General features: G+C 53.2%; 4 protein-coding genes across 4 annotated transcripts; 3 read left to right on the top strand and 1 right to left on the bottom strand.

The window, feature by feature from the left end:
- Positions 1-141: 141 nt before the first annotated feature.
- VDBG_00336 (3-chlorobenzoate-3,4-dioxygenase reductase subunit) lies at positions 142-985 on the top strand (the record flags this gene model as incomplete). Its single annotated transcript, XM_003008609.1, has 1 exon — positions 142-985. One exon carries the CDS (start codon positions 142-144, stop codon positions 829-831), a length of 690 nt encoding a protein of 229 aa, XP_003008655.1.
- A 127-nt stretch (positions 986-1,112) lies between these two features.
- Positions 1,113-1,793, top strand: VDBG_00335 (meiotic recombination protein DMC1; the record flags this gene model as incomplete). Its single annotated transcript, XM_003008608.1, has 1 exon — positions 1,113-1,793. The coding sequence occupies one exon, from the start codon at positions 1,113-1,115 to the stop codon at positions 1,791-1,793; it is 681 nt and encodes a 226-aa protein (XP_003008654.1).
- Positions 1,794-2,924: 1,131 nt separating this feature from the next.
- Positions 2,925-7,699, bottom strand: VDBG_00334 (transcription elongation factor SPT6; the record flags this gene model as incomplete). The annotated part of the gene is made up of 4 exons (XM_003008607.1): positions 2,925-3,534; positions 3,610-7,237; positions 7,297-7,479; positions 7,535-7,699. The coding sequence occupies 4 exons, from the start codon at positions 7,697-7,699 to the stop codon at positions 3,272-3,274; spliced, it is 4,239 nt and encodes a 1,412-aa protein (XP_003008653.1).
- Positions 7,700-10,430: 2,731 nt separating this feature from the next.
- Positions 10,431-11,603, top strand: VDBG_00333 (protein kinase byr1; the record flags this gene model as incomplete). The annotated part of the gene is made up of 3 exons (XM_003008606.1): positions 10,431-10,718; positions 10,774-10,931; positions 10,988-11,603. 3 exons carry the CDS (start codon positions 10,431-10,433, stop codon positions 11,601-11,603), a joined length of 1,062 nt encoding a protein of 353 aa, XP_003008652.1.
- Positions 11,604-11,714: the final 111 nt, after the last annotated feature.

The following is an 11,714-nucleotide window of genomic DNA, read 5'->3' as shown; positions in this document are numbered from 1 at the left end:
GCCCATGTGAAACTCCCCCCTCCCCCATGACCTGGAAAGGTCTTTTTTCCGTCGTTTTCGGGAAATTATCAGTGCCTTGAACCTAGGTTTTGCATTGGGAGGACCCCTCCCGAAGCCGGATCGAAGTGGCTTCACACCGTCATGCCCGGGCCGGACGGTGTGGTACAAGGTGGGCAGGTTCACAAACGGCGTTCCCCAACGCTAACGCGGCGAGCAACCACGTCTTTGTCGCTGGCGGAGTCGGTATTACAGCGTTTCTGGCTTCGCTGGAGGCATACCACAGCATCAATTACAACATTGAGCTGCATTTCCGCTGTGCGTTCGGCGGCTGATGTGCCTTTTCGACAGCGCATTGAAAAGTTAGGCACCAGTGTCAAAGTCTACGACAAGTCCAAAGGCCAACACCTGGACATTCGCGAGATTGTGCGAACGCTCAAGTGGAACAGCCAGCTGTACTTCTGTGGTCCGACTCGCATGATTGAGTCTGGTCGCAGAGCCGTCCAAGAATTTGGCGTGGATGAGAATGAGGTTCACTACGAAGCTTTCTCAGCAGACACCACAGGCGACCCATTTGATGCGGAAGTATCCAATCGAGCTGGTAAGATCGTACATGTGACTCGGGAAGAAACGCTTCTAGAGGTCCTGAAGAGAGAGTTTGGAGGTGACCAAGTGGAGAGCAGCTGCGAAGTGGGGAATTGCGGAACTTGCAAAATCAATCTGAAGGATGGAACAGTCGAGCACAGAGGCACGGCATTGACGACGGAGCAAAAGGGAAGTTCCATGCTGAGCTGTGTGAGCCGTGGAATCGGGAGGATCGTGGTTGAGGTGTAAGGTACCTTACCTCAGAGTGAAGCCATCATGGAGTGGAGCAAGTTGGGTCTTATCCACACATTGCTAGTGGTTGACTGGGGTAAGGCATGGGAACTTTGACCCCACCAGTAGCCTTATCTTTTACTTCCTCATTTTTTTGGAGCTGCCTTTTGTTCCATTGCCCAGTTCAGCCATTCTCGACTGATCCAGCGACACAGCTTCTCGCTCTTCCTGTCACACCTAAGACCGTCAACGACACCACATTGCGTACGCACGATAGCCAACAGGGAAAATATAGTAATATGGAGACCGAAGAAACAGAGGATGGCTTCACCGTCTTCCCAATCCAAATGCCGGCGGTGCCCTCGTGCCCCATTACCGCCATCCACGAAATTCGACTTCGACGAAACACGCCCAAGATCCCAACTGCCGTAGATGGCCGGAGTCTCTTCCTGAAGAATATTCCAGTAGATGCATCAGAAGCACACTTTCGCGCTGTCTTCAGCCACCTCGTCGGCCCCGGCCGCTTCGAGAGCATCGCCTTTGAAGGCGAGCGCAGGAGGCGGCTCGAGCTCGATCCCGCCTCGGCCGCTAAGATATCTGCGCTCGTCAAAAAGAGGAAGCGCGATGAACAGGAGCTCGAGGAGCACGCGCGCGAGGAGGAGTTGGCACTGCTGCCCGAGACGTGGACGCGCAGGATACACAAGAGCGGCGGCAGCGCCATCGTTCTGATGGCCGATGAAAAGAGTGTCGACCAGGTGCTGAAGGCCATTGGAAAGACCAAGAAGAAGAACAAGATGCCTGTTTGGGGGGAGGGGGTTGCCAGCGACACACCCGAGCTGGGCGCACCGTGGGTTGCGGCGCACCTGCAGCTGTCGAGGGCTGACAAGGCGGCGACGCAGAAGTCGGTGCACGCCTTCTTCAACGTGTTCAATCGCAAGGAGAAGGAGGCGGCTGAGACAGCCAAGAAGACTGCGGAATGAGCCAGATGAGGATGGTTTTCGTTCACCGTCACGCGCGGCGGACGCGCAACTCCCGCGACAAAGAACGAGGCCGAGGCGGCACGACAGAAGATGGTCGACCGTGCGGCCAAGAAGAAGGATGAGACAAAGGACTTCTACCGATTCCAGCTGCGCGAGAGGCGGAAGGCCGAGCAAGCACTGCTGCTGAAGAAGTTCGACGAGGATAGGCAGAAGGTGCTTGCTATGAAGGAGAAGAGGGGAAACTTTAGGCCAGAGACTTGAGGCACTCCTCGACCCCTGCATACTACGTGGCCTACAGAACAGCGCGCAATCCAAGGTCAGTGGTATTTTTGCATTTTTCTGAGGTTTCCCTCATCATGATGACGCACGCGGGGCCAGCGAAGCACCTTGGGAGCAAAGGGTCTCAACCTGAAGCTCAACTGAGGTGTAATGTCGACACCAACCGCGTTTAATATCTTCTCAAATTGTCTGAAATGCTTTTTTTGTCTCCCCAATCCAGCGAGTGTACTGTACGAGCTTAGGCTGACTACGACCTAGATCAGGCCCGTTGGTCATCTTAAAGCCAGCCATCTACGCGTACAAGCGCCTACTTGCCAACAGAGGTTCAAACCCAACCACCTAGAACAGACTGGTACTCGTAGCGACAGAGACAACAGGAAACTTGCTCTATACATGCAACGAACCGCATTTTGTGGCATGTAATTTACCTGAGAAGACCTGGAAGATGTTAGCTGCGGAAGATCGACAATACCAAGCAGGCATGGCGCAGGCTTTGTTGGCCCGTTGAAATCAATGCTTTCACAGCTCAGGCCTGGGTCACAACAGGTATTCTCTGCAAGTCAAGTACTAGGAGGCTTGGGCATGAGACTACAGCAGAGAACGGCAGCCATATTATCCTGAGTCATTAAAGAACATAATACCCTTTTTGACGATGCTGCTTCGAACCAGTATTTGATTCGGCACGAAGTGTGTTGAGTCCAGGTCCTATTGCTTAGAAACTGTCCTCAGTAGAAAATCGGGCGGGTTGGCGTCTCATTGTCCCTCACTACGAAGACGAAGACATGTCCCATATGCTTTAGTGAAGTCAATGACTTCCCAAACTGCGAAATCTATAGATAGGCTTCTTACGCGGGCAGCGAGTTCAGTGAGCAGTTCATCGATTTATGTGTATCAGCCAACCAGGTAGGCCGAGCTAAAGCAGTTCATCTTGCTTTTCGTGCGTAGTGTTACAACAATGTCTCAAACAAAGCCCCTTACCCCAACCGGCTGAATCATCTCGGCGACTGAGTGAACAGGGCGAGCTTCTAGTCACCCGCGTCCCATGCAGTCCCCTACCTAACTCATGGCTTCCATCTTTCCTCTATAAACTCCTCCTTCTGCGACTTGAGCGCCGCTCTTGTTGGCTGCTTGGGCGGCAGATCAGGCAAGATAGCGTCAACGTGAGCATGATCGCTATTCGCGATGGTAGCAGAGCCGCTCTACCGCTGCTGCTGTTTCTGGAGCCTCTGCATCTCGTTGGAGTACAGAATCTTGAAACCGTTGCAGAGACCTCTCATGTCCGGATACTGGTTCTTCAGGAGTTCGTATCCCTCGTGGTGGACCTTGACCGGCATGGCATTCACCCGCGAAGATTTGTTCGCCTTGAAGCAAAGCCAGAAGTATCCTGGATGCTTAGGGTTGATGCAGAAGGCATAAGCAGAGCGCGTAGGGTTGGCGTCGATATAAGTGGTGAGCCACTTTTCTGCGCGGGGATTAGTCACGATGTAGTAGACGAGTGGGTAACCACGCGTAGTTATTGGGGCCTTGCAGTACTTACCAACGTCTGCCCTTGAGCGCTTGTCGAACTTGTCGTGTTGCATCATCTCGTCAACCTTCTTGACCATGCCTTCGATGTAGCCGTGAATCAGCTCGTCAAGATCTTTGTACGTCATCTTGCCAACACGAAGCAGCTGGCCGAGGGAGAAATCGTTGGGCTTCTGCAGCTCGAGGACGTCCACGTGCTGGAATACGCCGTCGGCAACCTTCCACGTAATAGCAAGGTGGTCGTTACCCTTAGACGAGGGGCGAATAACCTTCTCGCCGTTGGGTTGGGTGCCGAGCCACTGCTCCGCCTCCATGCCATTGAAAGGCTTGAACAGCATATGGTTGATGACCCTTTGGGTTCGCCCAGTGCTCTTGTCTTTTTCACGGAGTTCCTCCTTGTCATCGGCCTCCAGTCGCTCATCCCATGTACCGTGGGGATGATACATGTGTTTCCGATAGCCGTTTTTTATGTCCCTCTCGTCAATAGAGAGCTTAGCCAGAAAGTTCTTGTACTCAACCGACACAAGCTTCGCTTGTACTGTCTGTCCGACCGAAATGACGCCCTTGATGCCCATGCCGGTATTCCTGTCGTGTTCGTTGGGCTCGACCCTGCCCTCGATTCCGCAGTCAAGCTTGACAATAGCGAATTCGTCTTTCACAACCCTGACATTCACGGGGATGATCATGCCCACTGCGAGAGACTCTTTGCTCTCGCCCGTAAGCATAGTGAAGATCTCGCTATCAGCGAGCGTGACAAAGTTACGACGCAGCTCCTCGTATGGTGCCTGGAGCTCCGCACGAATAGTCTCCAGAGTCGCACGCTTCTTCTGGCTGTACTTGTCCTCCAGTTGCTGGGCGTACTCCTCCAGAATGAGTTCGTTAACCTTCTCCTGGGCGTCATCTTTAAAGAGCTTGCGCACGATGGCTCCGGGTCCATTTTGATCTGTCTCACCCTTGACATCCTCTTCGTCGAGTTCAAGGGCATCAGCTGCCATCTTGCGGCCAAGCTCATAGTCTTCCGGATGCACACGTGTGTTGTCGAGGGGATCAGAAGTTGGGTTTGTTGATTCGAAGTGGATGAAGAGGAAACTGGCGCAGTTGTTCCATACTCGGGGTCCGACCACAGGAATTTTACCACTGTCGATGTCTCCAACGAGCTCGGCTCGACTAGCGACGTAGCCACCGTTGGCGCTGATGGCTTTCAGCACACTCGTTGCCTTACGGGGACCAAGACCAGCAACGTAGGGAAGCAGGTTGGCCGTGTAAGAATCTCCGACAGCCTCGTTAATATCGACACCGCACAGATTAACCATGTCAACCATGGCAAACTCCAAGTTCTTCAGCAGCTTGTCCTGAGGTAGCAGCTGCTGACAGGGGTGGAAGGCGAGGGAGGTTATATCCTTGCCAAGAGCGGCATACTCTTTCAGAGGGTTCTGCATGTACCTTGCCAGTCCGATGCAGTACCGTGTGAGAGGGGCAAGTAATGGGTGGTCGGCGACAGCACGCGGGCTGTCTTTATATAGTCGAGCGACCTCGTCATTCACTACAATGACCTCAAGCAGCTCGGCACGATATTCATCGGTCTCAGGGTCGTCAAACTCAGGACCCATCAAACCCTTGTCGCTGATGATGTTCTCGAGCTCGCGAACAAGCTTATGGGTGTCTGCCGACCAACCACTGACACCAATGACATCTGGACGCCGCAGTTTGACAAGCTCCACGAACTCTTCGCGAGCGGCATCATTCCGTGTCAAGTTATCGAACCTGCCATGGTCTCCGAAGCGGCCCTCTTCGTCCATCCAGGCCCAACATGTCGCGTCACGGCCAGGGTCAGCCATGCCGTTTGAGAATGTCAGAACGCGCGGCGTAGTACCCAAAACCATTCCCTTCGGCTTGTAAGGTGATTGATCGATCTTCTTTGAGTATTCCTCGCGGCATGTGGTGAGCACTTCGTCCTGGCAGGCTGTGCGCACCGACTCCTTTACACCCTTGGCAACGTGCTTAAGGAGACGGGGAACCGCAAGCTCAAGAACCTTGGTCCTCTCGTCATTCCACCTGTCTGCGCGCTCGCTATAGTTGTCGGACACAAACTCCTGTCGGAGGTTGCGCTTGAATCCTTCGTCGTTCTCCATACTGACCTTGACCTCAATCAACCCGTCTTCTTCAGCCTTCATCATCTTGAGAAATAAGTGTGGTTGGCGGGCCATATCACCAAAGCTTTGGTGAGTAAGGTACTTGATCTCGTAAAATGGATGAGATTCGTCAATCTTCCGCAAGCCCTTTTCAGTGCGACGACAGCTGATGTCACCCATTTCGTAGAAGTTGGCTCGGAAATGTTTGCGCATACGAGGGCTCACAAAGAGCTCCTCAGCGTACATCTGACGGGCGGCTTGCAATACGCTGTCACCCGTGGGGAAGTCCTCGTCGATATATTGATCGGCCAGGTTATCAGGCAACTCGTTGTCGTCATCGGCCCAGACCTTGGGCCCTTCCCTGAGTGCGTTCCGCGCAAGTCGGTCTGGCGTGATACCATATGCACGAACAAAGTCGTAAACCCTACTCCTTCGTACCTTGTCGAACAGTGCGCCTTTGGAGCCGGGCCGCTTGGTCTGTTTGGCACTTCCATTCATAGAAGCAAGGTCTTTCAGCTGCGCGGCATACTGGAAGTTGAGATAGTCTTGTAGGTCTTGGAGCTCTTCCATATTCGCAGCTTGCGTGATCATGTCCTCAAGGATGTCGTCATTGACGCCCATTTCAGTTTTGAGGTTATCAAGCGTCTTTTCTAAAGCATTCCGCTTCTCCATCAACGATCGGAACTTAATGTCGAGCTCCAAGATGCGCCACAAGTCGTCTTGGGTCAGTAGTTTATCGGCGGTGATGATGAACTCCGGGGCATCGGGATCGTCCCGATGCGCGGGGTTGCGCGTCTTCTTCGTATGGATGAGGTAGTCCTTGCGGTGTTGGAAGACATACGGCACTTCGACGCCGTCAACCACAAAGAACTCAAGAACCTTGCCAATCGCCTTGGTGAAGGGCCCGAGTAGATCTCCCTGGAGCATCTTCTTCGGCCACAGAAGGTTCGCGATCCAACGTGCCTCCTCTTTAAATTGCTCGGCAGTGAGCTGCAGGTGCTTGAAGGGCTTTCTGTCGAGTTGAAACCTCTCGGGCTCGTCGAGAGTTCGGATTTCGTTGTCTTCATCCGTAAGCAACTTCTCGGTAAGTTGCGAGGGCTCGAAAACGTCCTTCAGCTCAATCACTTGCTCCTCACGCTCCCTCTCGCCCTCTTCCTCTTCCATCTGCAGTGCCCAGTCGTAGTCTTCACCATTGCCAAAGATGGCCTCAAAGTCTTCCAGGGCATCCTTGTCGAGACCGGTGGTGTCGACCACGCCAGAAACACCCTTATCGCGGGGACGGGCAACTTCTGCATCTTCCAGTCGCTGCATGCGTGCCTCCTCGTCCTCAGGGAAGTCCTCTTCGATGAAGTCGTCGAATTCGTCTGCTTGTGCTCGGAAGCTCGGCCGCCCGTATGGTCGTTCGTTGCTGTCCTCTTCGTCATCGGAAAACATATCCTCGAGCCCGCGACGCTCGGGAGGACGTTCGCTATCATCTCGATGACCTCTCTTGAGACGTTTGAACTTGGGCTTTTGTCGAGGTCAGCTCTATAGTGCAACCAATGACTGCAGGATGCGTGTATACATACCTCGGACGGCTTCTTGCGCTCGACTTGTTCTCCTATCAGTTCCAAGTCTTCGTCGTCAAGTTGCGCTTCCTCTTCCCGATCGCGATGTTCCCTTTTACGTTTTACAACGCGCTCACGGGCATCTGAATCGTCACCTTCATCTTCTTCATCTTCATCTTCGTCAACGATGAAGCCCTCGCGAATCTATGCGAAGATTAGTGTCGCCCACTGCATGGCAGAACCACTCAGTTCGGTTTACCTTGGCAGCTTCTTCTTCATCGTCGTCATCGTCTTCTTCTTCCGACGAGTCCTCCAGTGCGTTTGTTCGTGCCTTCGAGGTGCGGCGCTCGCCATTCTCCTCTCCGTACGAGTCGTCTTCTTCATCATCGTCTAGCTCGGCTTCGCCACTGATCAGGTCTCGCATGGAGTTGCTCATGTTGGGCCACAGGTTGTGCGCCGAGCGCTGTCGAGCTATCCTCTCAAAGGGCAAGAAGCTGATCGTGCAAGTGTGGTCGCTGCTCGTACTGTATGGCTACCGTTCTCGTCCGTTAGGTTCTCGTGCAAAAGAACAAATGCCGTGTTGATTGATGAATCGCCGATTTTATCGTAGATTCCGGGCTGTCGTGGGGGGACGTGGTGAGGCAGTGCCTTAACACTTTGACGCGTGAAAGGAACGTGTATGTTCGTGAACCCAACTTTTCAGGGAAGGCTCGAGCCTCAGCTTGTCATGCTGCTGGTGCTTGTACTGGCGTAGTAAGATTCAATTGGGCGAAAATTGCGCTCCTTTATAACGATTTCCTTTCAAGAGCTATGATGCATAAAGGTGCTGTACTCTAGATGACATAAGCCGCCCTTTCCTCGCAACCTACTTACCTAAGCGTCCAAAAGCATGACCGATTAAGTCGCACTCTACATTCATCCGCCTAGCACGTGTATGTATCATCCAGACAGGTCGCTTAAGCTTCAGCATATTCTCAACACCTCAGATCTCAATTAGATGCTCCGAAAAACGATCTCATAAATAATTGACAGAATACCCAATTACTGTCCTACTTTTGGTAGTTTTGAACCGACAAAAGATATAGTATAACGGTTCAAAATGAGCCCACCTTCTGGGCGTATGACTTGTTTTGCCACCCCCATGGGCAAGGTAGGTAGGTAGGCGTCGAGCACAGAAACATTGGCAATACTCCAACACTTAGTATTATCCCAAAATGTGTCATGTTCTTCGTAATGCAGATGGACTCAGTACCTCTAACCATAGTCTTGTCAAAATTACGTCTGCACTCGCCGTAGGAGGATGCTTGGTTTGGGGTGCCGGGTTTTCTGGTCGATGTTGGAAGCACAGGTACTTGATTTGCATCCGCAACTTAGGACATCCAACAGTCCCATGCGTTTATGGACAAGTTTGACAGGGGTGGGAGTACTTAGGCTTTTTTTTGGAGCAACAGGAATGATGTCCCGGGTCAATATTCACGTCGCAGCTGCAGGGAATCAGCGATAGAGTGTCAATGACTGGTCAAGTGACCTGGGACCTGAACCTTGGGCAACCCGGCTGCCACGGCGACGTGAGTGCATCCTCGTGAAGCCCACTCCTATTCGCAAGTACCCTGTGGCCAACTGCAATGTGAGATCCTCCCGACGACACGGGTTGGGCAAAACCAAGTACTGGTTGTGGCTGACAAGAGGCTCGTTTCGCGCTGAGCCAGCGACTAAACTGCCATTATCATCACGTTGACATCAGGCGCATCACGGGCCGAAGCGCAGCGAGACGATGGTTTCGCGTGATGACGAAGATTGAACCACTGACAAGGATTGGCTGCGTTTACTCACTCATATGCACTCCTCGTCACGGCTTGCTCCTCGCTGCTGTTGGACAGGCACTTAGTCCAGGCAATATGGCAGTCGGAGAGATTTGTAGGGCATTGCATCAGAACGACCAATAAGCTTGGGTCCTGTCACTTGAGACACAAGCCCGTTTTGGCCACGGCAGAGCCCATGTCGTGAAGAAAGTTGGATGCTTTGACATCGTTGGCTGTTGGGGACGACGGGTGTGTGACATATGATTTGTGACGCAGGATGGGAAGCTGCTCTAATGAGCCAGGCCCTCCACCTCCTGGTCGGGTACGAAGGTCGGAAGGCCACGGGTTACGAAGCGGTGCAAGGTACGGGCTCATTCTCCTTCGAGGTGAAGCAATGGAAATGTGAGCAAATCTGCAAGGAAGCGGCCTAGTTAATTTACAGGTCCCCATCTCGTAGGGCAGATCATGACACTCCAGATGGGTCCATGGGTGCTCGGGGCGCTCCAGGCGTCTATGGGGCCCCCCTAGCTGCTCGCGTCTTTCGTTCCTTCAGCGAACTTCCTATCCGAAACCCCTCTCCGGCCGCATCCCCTCCTTCTCCCATTTGTCGCTCCACCGCAAGTGTCAGGATCCCCGTCGCCTCTCTGCTGACACGCCACATTTCCGATTCGCGACTTGTGCTTCTGCTGAGCTTGACACGTCTCCCAAGACACACGGTTGTTGCGTACATCTCGGGCCTATACCTCGCTGCGGGTAACCTTGTGATACCAACTTCCCGCGTGCCTGTCATTCTGTCATTCTGTCATCCCCTGAACGGCACGCCTGCCTAACCGCCTAAGCGCCCTGGTCTTTGGTGCTGCTGCTCCGGCACTATCGACTTGTCGTATCCGATAAAACCCCCACCTCGACCGGAAAGGGACCAGGGGAACGACACTGATTAAGTGCTCCATCCTCCTCACCACACCTCGCCAAAGCGTAACATCAGGTACGCCGCGCACTTTTCTGGCAACCTGTGCCTCGTACGCCTCGCGAGGTCTCCTTTATTTCACCTCGACTTTGAACGTCAAGTCGAGATCCGCCGCCCATCCTGTGCTGCATTGCAACACTGCCCCGCGCCTCAGCTCATCCGCTCCCCCTCTATGCCATCGGCTGCCGACACCTGACGACTTGCAACTACCGATTCATCTTCAGTGCAGGCTGTCGCCTCATCTCTGCTTTGAAAGACAATCTACGGACAGCAGAGAGTCACTTCGCTAGAAAATCTGTCCGGCTCCGACTTGCGGCTTCTTTAAGCCCATTGCTACCCAATCTTCGACGCCTCCGAACGCCGGTCGGCCACGCACATCGCCCAACATGCCCGATCCTTTCGCTCCGCGCTCGATGAAGCGCAAGAATGTCAAGGGCCTCGCCCTGACGCCTGCCTCTCCCAAACCGCCCCCAACCGCCGAAACTAGCAGGCATGACTACGATTCCCGTGATCAGGACGGCAACGACCAGAGCGCACAACTCGAGATTGGCATTGAGTACAAGCTGGACCTGAAACAAGAAGACCTGGAGGTCCTGAAAGAACTGGGATCCGGCAACGGTGGTACGGTCAGCAAGGTTAGGCATGTTCTTACCGGAACTGTCATGGCCAGAAAGGTGATGCTTTGTGCATACTCATGTTGATGTTGGGCATCACGCTAACGGTGCACAGGTCATCCACGTAGAAGCGAAGAAGGAGATGCGTAAACGTATAGTAAGAGAGCTACAGATTATGCACGGATGCCACTCGGCAAACATTGTCAACTTTTACGGCGCATTCCTCAACGACAACAACGATGTCATCATGTGTATGGAATACATGGACGTTGGGTAAGTTTTTCTCCGTTCCTGGAAATTTAGGCGTACGTTCTGACACATTGGCTTAGTTCTTTGGACCGGGTGTCGCGGGTCTTTGGTCCCATTCGAGTCGATGTGCTCGGCAAGATCGCTGAAGCTACATTAGGTGGCTTGACGTACCTCTACTCAAAGCATCACATCATGCACCGCGACATCAAACCCTCGAATATTCTGGTCAACTCTAGGGGCAGTATCAAGTTGTGTGACTTTGGTGTTTCTGGCGAACTTGTCAACTCTGTCGCAGACACTTTTGTTGGCACATCGACTTATATGGCCCCTGAGCGTATCCAAGGCGAAAAGTATACAGTCAAGTCAGATGTCTGGAGTTTCGGCCTTACCATCATGGAGCTTGCCATTGGAAAGTTTCCGTTCGCCGCAAGCGAGCAGCTATCGGATGGGGATGGTGCCCCTGCTGGTATTCTTGACCTGTTGCAGCAAATCGTCCACGAGCCCGCACCGAAGCTGCCGAAGAGTGACGCATTCCCTTCTATCCTCGAGGATATGATTCAAAGGTGTCTCTCTAAAGTCCCCGAGGAGCGGTCCACGCCTCAGGAATTGTTTGTAAGTACCTGCCCAATTGCTTTGTCTACCGGGTTCCCGTGCCACAAGAAGAGACAGCGTTTGACCAAACACTCAGGATCGTGATCCATTTGTGCAGGCTGCCAAGAGAACGCCAGTCAACCTCCGTGACTGGGCAGTCAGCATGATGGAGCGAGACAACCGGAAATCCCACCTGGCCCACACTGTCACCTGCTA

The sequence above is a fragment of the Verticillium alfalfae genome, genomic scaffold (assembly GCF_000150825.1).
Source record: "Verticillium alfalfae VaMs.102 supercont1.1 genomic scaffold, whole genome shotgun sequence".
Classification (NCBI taxonomy): domain Eukaryota; kingdom Fungi; phylum Ascomycota; class Sordariomycetes; order Glomerellales; family Plectosphaerellaceae; genus Verticillium; species Verticillium alfalfae.
Note: the sequence above shows the minus strand (reverse complement) of the source record. Positions and strands in the feature narration are given on the sequence as shown.